This window comes from Zingiber officinale, chromosome 7B (assembly GCF_018446385.1).
Source record: "Zingiber officinale cultivar Zhangliang chromosome 7B, Zo_v1.1, whole genome shotgun sequence".
NCBI classification, from domain to species: domain Eukaryota; kingdom Viridiplantae; phylum Streptophyta; class Magnoliopsida; order Zingiberales; family Zingiberaceae; genus Zingiber; species Zingiber officinale.
This window is the reverse complement of record NC_055999.1, coordinates 48643701-48657829: the sequence shown is the minus strand read 5'-3', so window position 1 is coordinate 48657829 and position 14129 is coordinate 48643701. Positions and strand designations below refer to the sequence as shown.

Below are 14129 nucleotides of genomic sequence, written 5' to 3'. Positions count from 1 at the left end.
GCTGAGTTTAATCGATTGGCCAGATTTTGTCCAGAACTAGTTGTTGAGGGCAGTTCCCGTATGCATCAGTTTATTCAGAGACTAGATGGACATCTGCAAGTAAAGCTTGCCGTTTTTGAGAACTCATCTTACATAGAGACACTGGACCGAGCCCTTATAAATGAGTCAGCTCACCAGAGAGTGTATCCGGACAAGAAAAGACATCAGGGCAGATCCAGCAGGCAAAGGCGACCGGACAGCAGCAGAGTGCTCGCAATCGGTCAGGTCAGGGAACTTCTAGGGCATCTGGTCAGCCTCAGAAGTCGAGGCGGTCTTCATCAGGACGTTTCCGGCCTCCTCAGCAAACCCGGAAACAACCCGCCGGTGATATCCACTGCGCCCAATGTGGATCCAGAGAGCACACCACATCAGCCTGCACCCTGGGACAGTCAATTTGCTATTGTTGTAAACTGCCTAGGCACATGAGCCGAGATTGTTCGCTAAAGGCTCAGCATATTGCTTCCGGAGTTTCTGGTCATGGAGCACAGCTCAGTCAGACAGGGACTCAACGAGGCGGGCACAGAGCCCAAACTTCGCATCGTCAGCAGAGGACAACTCCCCCTGCAGCAGCTGCATATGGCATGCATGGACAAGAGCACCCCAGTGCCCTCATAGTACCACAGAGTTCTGTCGTGGGATCTCCATATCAACTACAGCCTCAGCCCTTAGTCTAGTATTGGCAACGGTTCAAGACTGACGCCCAACGCCCATCGGTTCAAGACCAGCAGCGCAACACGACCACCAAGACAAGAGTCGCAGCCCTCTCTTCCACCTCGGCCCTATCCAAGCACCGCTCTGGTCGGCTCTTGCAGACATGAACCATCACTGGCAATACCACCTCCGCCAAGACCGACGGATTCACGCGGTCACCGAGAGAGGACGGATTTGATCCATTTTCCAAGCAACGATTTCCATTTACGCTTATCTATTAATACCGATAGATACCGTAGCTCGATTCTTTTATATCCTGCCTTTATGAGGGAGATGGGTAGATTACCCACTTTCAAACCGTAGCGATCGACTGCTCTCTACCATCCGGTGATACTTGGACGTCACCAGAGGTCAAAGGTGCACCCCGTTAAATTTTGGCAACATAATACTGCGGTAGATCTTTTAGTACTAGAAATGATCGAGTTTGATATTATTCTCGTATGGATCGTCAAGATATCATGCCATTGTTGATTTGACGAGGGTGGTCACATTCGACCTCGAACCAACCTCGGGAATTCATCGACATCAAACGACGATATATATCGACTATTTCGGCGTGTTCAGCTCGTGTCACACGGTTAGGGTTTTCGTTATCTTTAATTAATCCAAGACGCCAAGAGTTCTCAACTCTCCGACGCAGTAGTCCGAGAGTATCCGGATGTATTTCCGGAGGAGCTACCAGGTTTGCCTCCCAAGGCAAGTGGAGTTTACTATTGAATTGATTCCAAGAACCACACCATCGAAAGCTCCTTACCATATGACACCAAAAGAGTTGAACGAACTGAAAGTTCAACTCCGGGAGCTTTTAGACAGGAGATTTATACGCCCTAGTGCTTCTCCGTGGGGTTCCGGTATTATTCGTCAAGAAAAGGATGGTACTGAGGTTCATGCATAGATTATGGATACTAAACGCAGGACCGTCGAAATAAATACCCTTACCCGGATCAAGGATTTATTGATCACCGTAGGTACATCAGTATTCTAAGATGATCCGCGGTCCGGATATCATCACCGAGAGTCAAAGAATTGATATTCGAAGATAGCATTCGCATTGCATACACCATTATGAGTTTTTGTAATATCATTTAGCTACCAATGCTCCAACCATTTATTTGGATTGATGAACCACGCCTTCGAGTATCTTGATCATTGATATCGCTTTTATCGACGACATATTGGTTTACTCGCGTTCGAGGAGGAACATGCGGCGATCTTCGACAATCTTGAGACTCTTCATGACATCACTATACACGGGTTCGAAGTATGCTTTCCGCTATCTTCATCGGTTTTGGGACACATGCTCTCTAACCGAGGTATTTCAAGAGACCTCGAAGATCGGCGTCACACCTACCGGGAGCAACCAAATCGACAGAGATCGCAGCTGGGATTAGCAGGATATTACAGACGTTTGTCGAGGGTTTCTCCAGCAAGCTATGCCACCGACACGCCCGACTGAAAGGCGTGAAATTCACGTGGTCCGAGGCTGAGACCAGCCTTCCAAGAACCGGGGAGATTAGTGTCGGCCCATTTGGTTTTACCTACTGGAGAGGACGGATTCAGATTCACACGTGCGCGATCTCTTCGTGGTTTGGGCGCCGCTCGACGATCACGGCGGTAGTCTCTCCTTCATGCCTCGTCAACAAGGAGCATGAGAAGAACTACCGACATCTCTGAGCTAACCGCCATCATCTTGCTTTCAAGATTTGCAGGCATTACCTTTCGAGATTCTCACGATCATAAGAGTATCAAATATATTTTCACCCGGAAGGAACTTAATCTCCGGCAGAGGAGATGGAGTCTAAAGGATTATAATTGTACCATTAGCTACCACCGGGAAAGCTAATGTGATCGCACGACCTCAAGCAGAAATCAGAGGGACTTCGTCACACCGAGCTTCATCACGGACTTAATCTGTGGTTTCTCGAGTGGGCCTGAGGAACAGGAGCATGAGCGAGGTGTTTGGTTACTATGGTTGCTCACCATCGATCGTGATAAGATCCGAGAGACCCAGGCCAGTGATCGGCATTTTCAGTTCATTGGCAACCAGATAGCTTCCGGACAGCAGACAGGGTTCACCCGAGATGATGCAGGTATTATATATTTCCAAGGTCGATTATGTGTACCTCCATCTCACCCGATCAGGAGGAGTTACTTCAGGAGGCTCATCGCTCCCGATTTACTATCCACCCCGACGGGACCCGCATGTATCGAGATTTAAGGCGTTTCTACTGGTGGAATGGCATAAAGAAAGACATCGCGGAATGTCTTGTCTGTCAGCAGGTCAAGGCTAAGCACCAGAGACCTGCCGGATTACTTCAGCGGATTCCTATTCCTGAGTGGAAATGGGAACACATTACCATGGATTTTGTGGTGGGTTTGCCTAGGACACGACGAGGCCATGACGCGATTTGGATAATCGTTGATCGATTAACCAAATCGGTGCACTTCTTAGCGATCCGGAAGACTGATTCCCTGGATCGATTGGTAGATCTGTATTGCCGAGAGATCAGCAAATTACATGGAGTTCCTTTGAGTATTATTTCGGATAGAGACCCTCGGTTCACGTCCTGATTCTGGCAGAGTCTGCAGCAGACCTTGGGCACTCAGTTCCGTTTCAGTACAGCTTTCCATCCACAGACTGATAGACAGTCAGAGCGGACCATTAAGACTCTAGAGGACTTGCTGAGGTATTGTGTATTGGATTTCGAAGGCAGTTGGGAGGACCATTTGTCATTGGTAAAGTTCGCCTACAACAACAGCTTTCATTCGGCTATCCAGATGGCACCGTTTGAAGCGTTGTATGTTAAGCCTTGTCAGACACCCACCCTCTAGGAGGAGGTTGGGGAGACCCAGTTGTTAGGGTATGCTCAGCAGGAGACAGAGTTGGTCCGTACTATCAGACGGAGTATGTCAAAGGCGCAGGACCGCCAGAAGACTTATAATGATCGGAGACGGGAGTTCTCTACTGGCGATCATGTTTTTCTGCGAGTCTCATCCACGAAAAGGGTTAAGAGATTTGGCTTCAGAGGTAAGCTAACTCCGCGATACATTGGACCTTTCCAGATCTTGGAGAGGATTGAAGCGGTAGCTTATCGTCTGGCACTACCACCGTCCCTGACAAGCGTTCACGACATATTCCATATGTCTATGCTGAGAAGATATATATCCGACCCGGCACATGTGCTGATAGATATCTCAGTTCCTATTCAGCCTGACGTTACCTACGAAGAAGTTCCGGTACGAATTCTGGACCAGAAAGAGTGCCAGTTGCGGAATAAGACTATCCGGCTGGTTAAAGTCGGATGGCAGCATCATTCAGACGAGGAGGCTACCTGGGAGCTTGAGGATATGATCCGAGCTCGATACCCCCATCTTTTCACTTGAGATATGTGGATTAAATTTACCGTTCAACGTTATACTCTTTATCTGTTGTTAGTACTTGCTGATGGTAGATAACAAAATTTGGGGACCAAATTTTTATTACTGAATGTAAAATATCGAAAATGGGAGAATCACCATAAGGGAATTTTTCGAAATCTGTAGAAATTTTTTGGGAATTTTTCGAAACTCATATGACTTAGGTTACGGGAATAAATAATGGGGTCACGGAAAACCTATTTAGGCTTACCCCATTTAAACGAGGAAAAGTTTGATTTTTATTTTTTTTTCTTTTCTTTTTCTTTCTTTTCCTCCGTTTTCTCACCCGTGCCTTCGCCGACTCCCCCAACCCACAGGGGCTCCCGATCCCTAACTGCTCCTTGTCCCAACCGGCGCCGCACGCGACGGTTTACCTCCCCTCGCGTACAAAACCCGTCGGCAAAGGGAATACACGAAGCCTCGCCTCTTCCTCTTCCCCTTTGGCTCTCGCGACGCCGAAGCTCCTTGTTCCCTCTGCCCTAGCGACGACCTTCATCTCGCCGTTTCTCCTGTGCCGACGCTGTACCAAAGCATCGCCGGCCTTGTCTCCCTTTCTCGAAGTCGCCCTCTGCACGGAAGAGTCAAGCCCTAAACGAGCCCCTGCCGATCTCCCCAACTCCAGCCTCTGTCGATCTCACAGCAGGTCGTCGGTTGTCGCCGCCTCCACCGCTCCTACGACCTCTGCTCCGTTGCCTCGTCGAGCACTAGCGCAAGGACTCCTCGTCGGCACGGATCAACTAATCTCCCAGATTCGTCCAATTTCCCTTCTCCCCGAGTCGCCGTTGTGCAGGCGGAACGCGCTGAGCCCTAGCACTGTCGCCGGCCACCAGATCTGACCCAATGCCGCCGCTGCCACCCGAGGTCGAGCCCTTGTTTCTTCACTGGTGCCCTAGATCCGATCTGCCCATCTCCGACTACTTCGAACGTTGAGGCGCAGATCTGTTGTCGATCTCTCAAGTAGGACGGACTGTCCATTTCTTGCTGTCAGCGATCACACTCAGGTCAGTGACTCCACCTGAGTTTTACCAGCAACTACATGGGCTGTGAGGCTACAAAGTAAAGGTTCAGATGTGGTATTGATGTGAGTTTGATTTGTCTTCTCAGCTTCAGTGCTACTGTTCGCCATCGATTCAGAGCATCGGCTATTATCACCGGCTGTGCACCATCTCCGGTTGTGGGACACTAGCGATCGCCTTAAAGGTTAGGTGAATATTGGCTTAAATTATGTTGTTAAACAGATATGGAGTTGGGGTAAGTTGTAGTTGATTCATACATGAATATTGATTCAATTGGAACGATGTAGTTGATAACTAGATGTTATGGATATGTTAAACCTAACAAGATTAAGGAGATTGGTTAACAATCGGTTAGGGTTAATGGAGCTAACCCTAATTAACTTGTGAGTTATATTTAATTAGGGTTAAAAGGTTGGATTTAATCTAAGTTTCGGGTTAGATCCGATTTATTTAATTAACCGAGGTTAATGATTGAATTAGGGTTTCTGGTAAATAAGGATTTTGGTTTAATTATTTTGTTTGCAATAAAACTTAGCTAAACCGTATGATTTAATACAGGATCCGGATTCGAGACGAGCACTTCGACATAGAGGTTGATTAGCTCGATCTACATTGGAGGCGGATACTTTGACTTATCTATTTTGATATGTCATGTTGATATGCTTAGTAATATTTATGTTCATTTTGACGTCATTATCTATTACTCGAGTCAGCTATATTTATTTCTATTCATGTTTCTTTCGATTATATATGACCTTAAGGTAATGGCATACCATGCCTTATTATGTTCGTGACAATTTAATACCATACCCGTACCTAGATTATATTATTTGATCTATATCTTTCGTACACATTTCGCAGATGGATAGGATCGGATATTTCCACGCCAATCACGCATCATCTCATATCGTACGCGCGATCATTTCCATTATTGTTGAGCACATCGCCAATTACATGGATCCGCACACAACCACCGGGTTAGTGGTTTTGTCGTATGGCAGGTCGCTCAGGGCTCCGCTGGTCCACCATCGGTAGTGTGACGCAGCTGTAAGAGACGTGGATCCCTCCTCCGACCGGCTCGTGGAGATAAGAGCATCGCCCCCACTTACGATTTGGGGTAAGGAGGATAGGTATTCGAAGATCCCGTCCACCTCTGGCCACCATCGTGAGCAAGATGGTAAAGCGCATTTATTGATCATAACCCCCTACCGCCTCACCATCGCGAGACTCCGACGGCCAAGGCGACACGCTGCATCATACGACCGACCGCATTTATCGCTTGTGTGTGACTATATTCACGATATCGTACGATTCGTGACGACGCATATTTATGATACTTGATGACGCTTATCCTTATACCGGATCCTGGTTAGCAAATACTCTGCTCCTTACAGCCATTTTCATTTGATATGATATCCGTGAAACCAGCATATTTATTATTAGTTATTTTTACTACGACGTCAAGAGTTACCCGCCGAGGAGTCGACCACCCCGCTGATATTACTATTTCAGTCGAGTCCGAGATCTCCAATCGCTAGTTCCCCAGTCGTAAGGATATTGTTTGGTCTTTGGTTTTCTTATTATACTATCCGCACTATGTTTTTCGCTCTATGGATATCAGATTTTTCCTTTATTCACAATATGATTTTATTCGATACATACCGCCTCTGACTATAAGAGGTGAGTTGATTTTATTCAAGGTTTCGATTTGAATTTACGGTGTATAATAAGATATGAGTTTTATGGGTGTAATGATATTTAAGATGATTTCCTTATCGCTGCTTATGGTTTTACTATTAAACCGCTGGTGTCATTAATATATATGCTGCCCAGGGCATGTTTCATATCACACCCATACAGAGAGACGTATCCGCATAACAACATCCATATCTCTTCTTTGGATTAGAAGAAGAGGGCTCATCCATCATCCCACAAGCCACCATCGTCAACCGAGTTAGGAAGAGGCTCCATCTCCTTTCCTTCCACCTCTCTTCTTCATATTAAAAGAAGAGAGCCAATCCGTCAACAAATTCTCCAATTATCTTCATTCCTCTTCACCTCCAACCGCCTCTTCTTAGGGTTAGAAGAGAGGCAGGCCCATTTCCTGCTATGGCAGCCACTCTTCTCTTCGGGTTAGAAGGGAAGAGTTCGTTCTATACAGATCGCAGCAGCCCCTCCACCACATCCAAAGCATCCACCTCTCCTCTTCAAGTTAGAAGAGCAAAGTCCGCCCTTCCATCCACACGATCCATCCGAGGCTTGGTTGATGTTTTTATGTGTTGGTTGTTTATTCTTGTTGCTTGTATTGTTAATTGTGTGTTGAATGCTTGTATTGAAGTGATCCCCATGTTTAGATTACACACACTTGGTCTAATTTGATTTACACTTGCAACACGTTCGATGAAATGTCCCAATCACTTTGTTACTTAGTTGTCGCATTTAAGATCGTTAAACTTCTTGCAATGCTTATTCTTGTCATGCTTTAGTTTATTTGAATGTTAGTTATGTTTGTATCTTTCATTTGGATGCAATTTAGGCTAGATTATGTTTCGTTTCAAGTTAGTGTCATGATTACCTTAAGTGTTTTCAATTTCTTGAAATTGTTAAATTAGATTTTCATTAATTGCAATGTCTTTCATTTATTATGATTAGATTTCATTACTTTCTTTGCTATTTCATATCGTAGTTTTAGAACCCAAACCCCCCCCCCCCCCATTTTACATCTAAACCCCCTAAGCAATAACATTTGAATCCTAAGTCCATCATCCTATTGTTACATTCATTGGGAGACGGCCCGAGTCATCTCTATACTATCTTAATGTAGAGGGATTCAGTAACTTTAATTATAATTTGATACACGAGTTGTCTGGAACTAACAGCTTTAAATATTTTGGATTATTTTTATAAAATGATGCAGGGATTGAGAAAGATGTCTTATCTAGAATACAAGTAAGATGGTTGAAATGGAGGATAATGTCGAGTGTTTTATGTGATTGTAAAATACCTCTAAAACTTAAAGGAAAATTCTACAAAATTATAGTTAGACCTGCTATATTATATGGAGTTGAATGTTGGACTATGACTTGAGCACATGAGCAAAAGATAAGAGTTGCAGAAATGAGAATATTAACGTGGATGTGTGAACATACAAAGATGGATATAATAAGAAATGAGAGTATTAGAGAGAAAGTCGAAGTTGCATCTATTGAGGGTAAATTCTGAGAGACGTTTGAGATGGTATAAGTATGTACTTAGACGATAAATAAATGCTCCAGTTAAGCGATATGAAACTATGACAAATACACACATCAAACGAGGAAAACCAAAAAAGACTTGGTTAGTAACAATAAAACAAGATAAAGTTTATTTACGTATAAATGATTATATAGTAGGGGATAGAGCCCAATGGCGTAAAAAGATCCATAAAGCCGACCTCACCTAGTGGGATAAGGCTTGGCTGTTGTTGTGTAGTTACCCTTGCGTTTGCGAGTAAATGAATTGTTATATGCTTGTAGAGAAATTGAGCATGCTCATAGGTACTTGCTAGGTAGGACTCGCAATTTCAAGTTATATCTCCTTACCTATCACATAAAGATGTACAACGAAGACATAGAATTATCTCATGTTCTTTTCTTTGCGATTGAAAGAGGATGTAGACGATGAAGAAATAAGATTTTGTTGTGGATCAGCAAAGGATAAAAATGTTCAATTTAGGGGAAGAAAATATCGTATTGCCTGTTTTATTGATAAGAAATACATACATAGTGCTTCTAGGACTAAGTAATAAAACACTAAAAATATCTAATGTGGGACTATATCCACTACAATAAAACTATTAGCCTAATAACTTTTTAACACTTTTCTCAAGATGAGTATATATGCATCTCTGGCTTTTACGTAAAATAGAAATTGCAGACTAAGACATGAACTTGGTGAAATGAAAAATATTTGCATGTAGGGAAAATAAAGATTTGATGGAGCAACATTGTTTCCTTTAACCCCAGATCAACAAATCAACAAAGAGAATAAAAACTGAAAGAATGAAGTGAAGAGAGATCTCAAGAATAAATCTCACCAGTGCACTTCTCTTTGAAGTGGTGCATACAAGTAGCACATAATAAACTGAATAAAGAGGGAAGAGGCTGGAGTATTGTTAAGACATGTACTATCTTTCCTCCAAGATTGTCAAATTTTTTTGGCTGGAGTATAGAAGTGAAGTCGTGGTAAGGGCAACATATGGCTAAGAGCATGACAAACAAAGAATTAAACTTTGAACAAGAGATAGAGGAGGCAAAGTATGTAGCTGGTGCTAGAGGAAAGACACAAGGCCCACTAGGTGGGCACCTGCATGAAACTAGTTTGCTCTTCTGAAATCAATAAGAGGTGGGCATTACATTACGAGTGAAATTTAAATGAAGGGGTTGGAAAAGGGGAAGGGTTATGAGGCACTCGAAATCAAGAGCGATGACTGACAAGCTCACACTAACGGAAAACGTAACAGACAAATATCTGGCAACAAACATTGTTTGCAGGGTAGGAGAAAAATCAGGCGCAATGACGAAGGGTTATACCTTGAGATATTGAGGGAGAGGTTGCCATGTTGACTGTCAATGTCAAACAATTAGTGATGGTACAGCAGGGCATTTTGGTAGAGGCACAAAAATGATGGTAGGGTAGGATGATGATGAGACACAAAAAGGAGCCTCTCCTTAGAGACACTAGGAGGGGCCGTTAAAGTAGCGGATCTACCTTTTTTAAAACAGAAATGAACGCTGTGAGAGCAGAGATTGCACAATAACCGCAAAGAATGGCTGTGGTCTTGTTTACTTTGACTGCCAAATAGCTGGAAAGGTAATTTGCAGGGGAGATTGCTTGTTGTTGCAGTGTGGTAACGAGGCAAAAGGGAATTTATGGGAGAGCAGAATTATATAGACACATCCTCACAATGTGGCAGTTGGAGAACAGTCATCAAAGGGAGAACCTCTTGTTGCAGCAGCTTCAATGACATCAACTAACAGTCTTAAGTGGATGGGACATGAACAAATTGGGTGTGGTTGGAGGAAAAAGACTAGAACCCTAAGATTTGATCTGCTCCAGTACCAAGTTAAGAACAAAAATAACAATCAATAAAAAATTGAAAAAACTTATATCCATATACAAGACTTAACATAATCCCAAATAATTAAAATTACATCCATACATAGTAGGACTCTAACCTAATTCCTAATGATTAAACTACCTACACGAGATTAAATTAAATATCAACTATATACTAAAAGCAATCCAAGTTCATGGCTCACCTAATATCTACAATATTTGTAGGGTTCAGATGAACATGTCTATATAATCTCAAGTGGTTTACTCCTTTTAGAGCTCAAGTACAAAAGAAAATTGTTTCATCCTCTATTGTGAGTTGCATAGCCAAACTCCATGGCAAGTGCCAATGCAATTCCACTCCTCCTTCCAAATATCTAAGATTTGCAGGTGTCGCAAACGCACATTTTCAGACCGGGAAGGCTTTTCGAGATGAGTTTTATGCATAGGATTTATATCGAATCTGATCAAGGTTCATCTACTACTTGACAATACAGTTTTCTAGAAATATAAAAAATGAAAAGGTAGGTCATACAAGCTTTAAAATTTCAAGCCGTGTCGGAGTTTCGGTTTATAACTGGAACAATACAGTTTCATATCACACCATGCCGAGGTGATTTTAGTACTTTTTTAAATATAAAATATAATATTTGATTATTATGGTTGTAGATGATTATTATAGATGCTTACTATTGAGCTAAATTTCATATTATTTCATGAAATATTGAATGCTTATTGAGTAAAAATCGATTAAACATAACACAATCAAGTAAGTTTACATTGAATTTAATTTGGATTTATTATAAAAAATTTAAAATTAAATTAAATTTAAATATATGATAATTTAATTCATTATTAATATTATATTTTGTTTTGTTACAAATTATATTATATTAAATTATTGCTTTCTTCATCTTTTATGAGACTTTTTCTTTACCTGGTGGACACATGAAGGAAACCATAGACAGATAAAGAAAAAAAATTAACAAAGGGAAAGTAATTTTTTGTGGAAACAAAAATAAAATAATACAGAAAATAGAAAAAAAAAAAAAAAAAAACTGAAAAATTTAAAAAGATGTTGATAACATCATGTTATCGTCCATCGCCGTGACATTGCAACGGCCTCTACAACCCACCGTGATGTCGCAACGGCCTCACGATCGACCTGTGTGACCCGCTGCGAGGTCACAACGGCCTTTGCAACCTGTACGACCTACCACGAGGTCACAGTGGCCTCTGCAATCTCATAGCTTCAAGCCCGGTGTTGTGCATATCGATGAGCAAAATTATAAATTCCACCCATGACGACCGGCATGGATCAACATCTTATACCATGGATCATAGATCTTTAAATGTTAGTCCACATAAGGAACAGCTAGCTAAGGCTCCATTAATGCAAGAGTACAAACTCATCAAAAAAAAATTACATTAGTACCCTCAACAAATTACATGATTATGTTAGAAGCCTAATTTTTCAAATTCTTCTTAATTAATTTGTGTGTCAAAAGGCGATTTGCTCACCCTAGCGCCCTTGCCAATCCATTCCTAGGCTAACACAGAAGAGATAAATCATGAGTGGATACTAGCCAATAGTGCAGTGGCCAAGGTATGGGAGAAGGCATGCTCGGACACGCCGAGTTTCGACTCTAAGACCTAATGTGGTAACACCCCATGCCTCAGCCACCGTACCATCCCGAGGGGCCGGAGTCTTCTTAATTAGTGCAACCATGGAAGGTAGAGATAGTCATAGAAATAAAGGCATAGGGAAATTAGGTTGCATGCAATTTTATATATCACAAGCAATAAGTCAGGATGTTAATCCGAAGCATCAGATAGACGAAAGAGAAATCAGTTGCAAGCAGAGGACAGTATCAATAATGATTAAATATAAGATATAATTCTAAAGTACCTTTTTAACAATCTGAGAATTGAAATTGAGAGTGTTAGAGAAACTTTCACATTTGTCAGGAGAAGAAGACGACTTTCTCTTCTTACTACCAAGAAGCTCACTGGTCTCTTTAATGAAGAAAGTTGAATTACATGGCAACTGCTCTTTCGCCTGCAGATCTGATGAGATTTGGAGAGTTGCTAGGATATGGCCAAATATCTGCAACCAGTTTCCGAATGGGTAATAGGGGTTATAGATATCTTTTAAAACCTTGTGGAGTTCTTATCAAGAACAGGAAAAAAAAACAAGGACTTTTAGAACAAATTGGTTATTATAAATGCATCAGTAGGCATGACATGAAACTTGGAAATAAATGTATATAATAAGAATACAATCACAAGGATCAAAGCTGAGGTTATCATTTGAAGAGATTGGTTCTGAAACACTACTTGTATATCCAAACCTATCAAGAAAATTTTCTAGATTTTACAAGGAAAACAATGTCATAGTAGCAGAATGAAGAAGTTTAATGGAAATGCACCTCATCTGCTTCCTGATTAAGACAAACCACAGTCTGGTGTAGTATTGCCTTCAATGTCTCTTTCTTATATTCTGAAAGCTCTTCACCAATTACTCTGGCAAAGAACGATATGGGAGGATGATAACTTTTATCAGTCTCACAATTCTTTGGAGTAATAACTGTTTCAGCCTCTCCTGTTTGGTATCCTAAAAGTGGATCCAAATCTGACTCGAAAGGAGGTGAAACATGACCACCATTTTGAGGAAACAGCTCCAAGAAATGGTGCTTGTAATAACCATGAAAATCAGGTCCAAGTTCATTCTTGATAGAAGAACTTCCAGACATCCTAAAGATGATAGCTACCCTGTGATAACAACAGACGTTTTCTAACACATATATAAAGGATAAGAAACTATAAAAGCGAGCAAAATCTACATTATGCAAGTAAAACATTATGTGTTTCTCAAAGTTGTGCCAATACCTAAACCCATGCTACAAACATGAAGTATGCCTACATTGCTAGACTTTCCAAAACCAGAGGTTGTACCAAACGTTTACTTTAAAACATACAGATTGAAGCATATTCCAATATGGACTATTTGAGCTCTACTTTTAACTGTAAATCTACATCAGGAGTCATGTGATGGAAGAAGATTCATAGGCAGCAAAGAAGTTATGTTCTTTTGCTGAGGTTGACTGCACCATGGCCCACTATGGTTGTGGAATTATATAAATAATCACCCTATGATATGGCATTGGATTCTACAAGTATCGGATCTGGGTATCAAACGTCATAAGTCCATTTAAGGGTTACCTGGAGAAATGACTACATTTTAGAGGATATAGGTATGTGTTTGAAAACGACATTTCATTCCTTGCAAATAAAACAAACAATTGGAGTTGTAGATAGGTTCTCGAAAATTGTGCATTTTATTCCTCTCAATAAAATAAATGATCTTATTAACCAACTTGTTTTTTAGGAGATTGTTAGACTGCATTACCTTGTAGTGCAGTTAGTTATTTTTTAAAAACTCGATGGTTTGGAGCCTAACTTATGTTGTCATCTGCATTCCACCAGATTGATGGACAAATATGAGGTTGTCAAACATAGTTGGAAATATTCTTAGGCGTCAAGTGGTGGATATGAAATTAGAAAAATAGAATTATATTTTACCAATTGCTAAATTTGCTTATGATGATCCATACATAGCTAGCGGCTTAATGCATCCCTCCTCATATATCCCTGCTTGGGACTGGCAGGATGGAGTATTCTCCATGGGTAGAGTTTTAGTTTAGTAGTAACAAATGTAATAAGACAATTGTTAAGATATAGGAGATGACAAATTAGTTGTAACTAAAAGTTTTAAATATGAGGATTGTTTTTGTAAAAGGACAGAGGGGTTGGCAGCGATGATTTATATAGGAAACAAGTAGGACCGTTGAA

The 14129-nt window shown here is 41.4% G+C and overlaps 1 protein-coding gene across 6 annotated transcripts in view; it reads right to left on the bottom strand.

The window, feature by feature from the left end:
* Positions 1–14129, bottom strand: part of LOC122005733 — a 63116-nt gene that overhangs the window by 38109 nt on the left and 10878 nt on the right. For 4 of the 6 annotated variants that reach the window (XM_042560886.1, XM_042560884.1, XM_042560883.1 and 1 more), the window contains 2 exons: positions 12707–13049; positions 12187–12384 (listed from right to left, as the gene is read on the bottom strand). In XM_042560886.1, the coding sequence (XP_042416820.1) occupies positions 12187–12384; positions 12707–13030 (522 nt within the window). In that variant the 5' untranslated portion in view covers positions 13031–13049. The remainder of the gene's footprint in view (positions 1–12186; positions 12385–12706; positions 13050–14129) is intronic. The other 2 variants (XM_042560888.1, XM_042560887.1) reach the window with 1 other exon arrangement.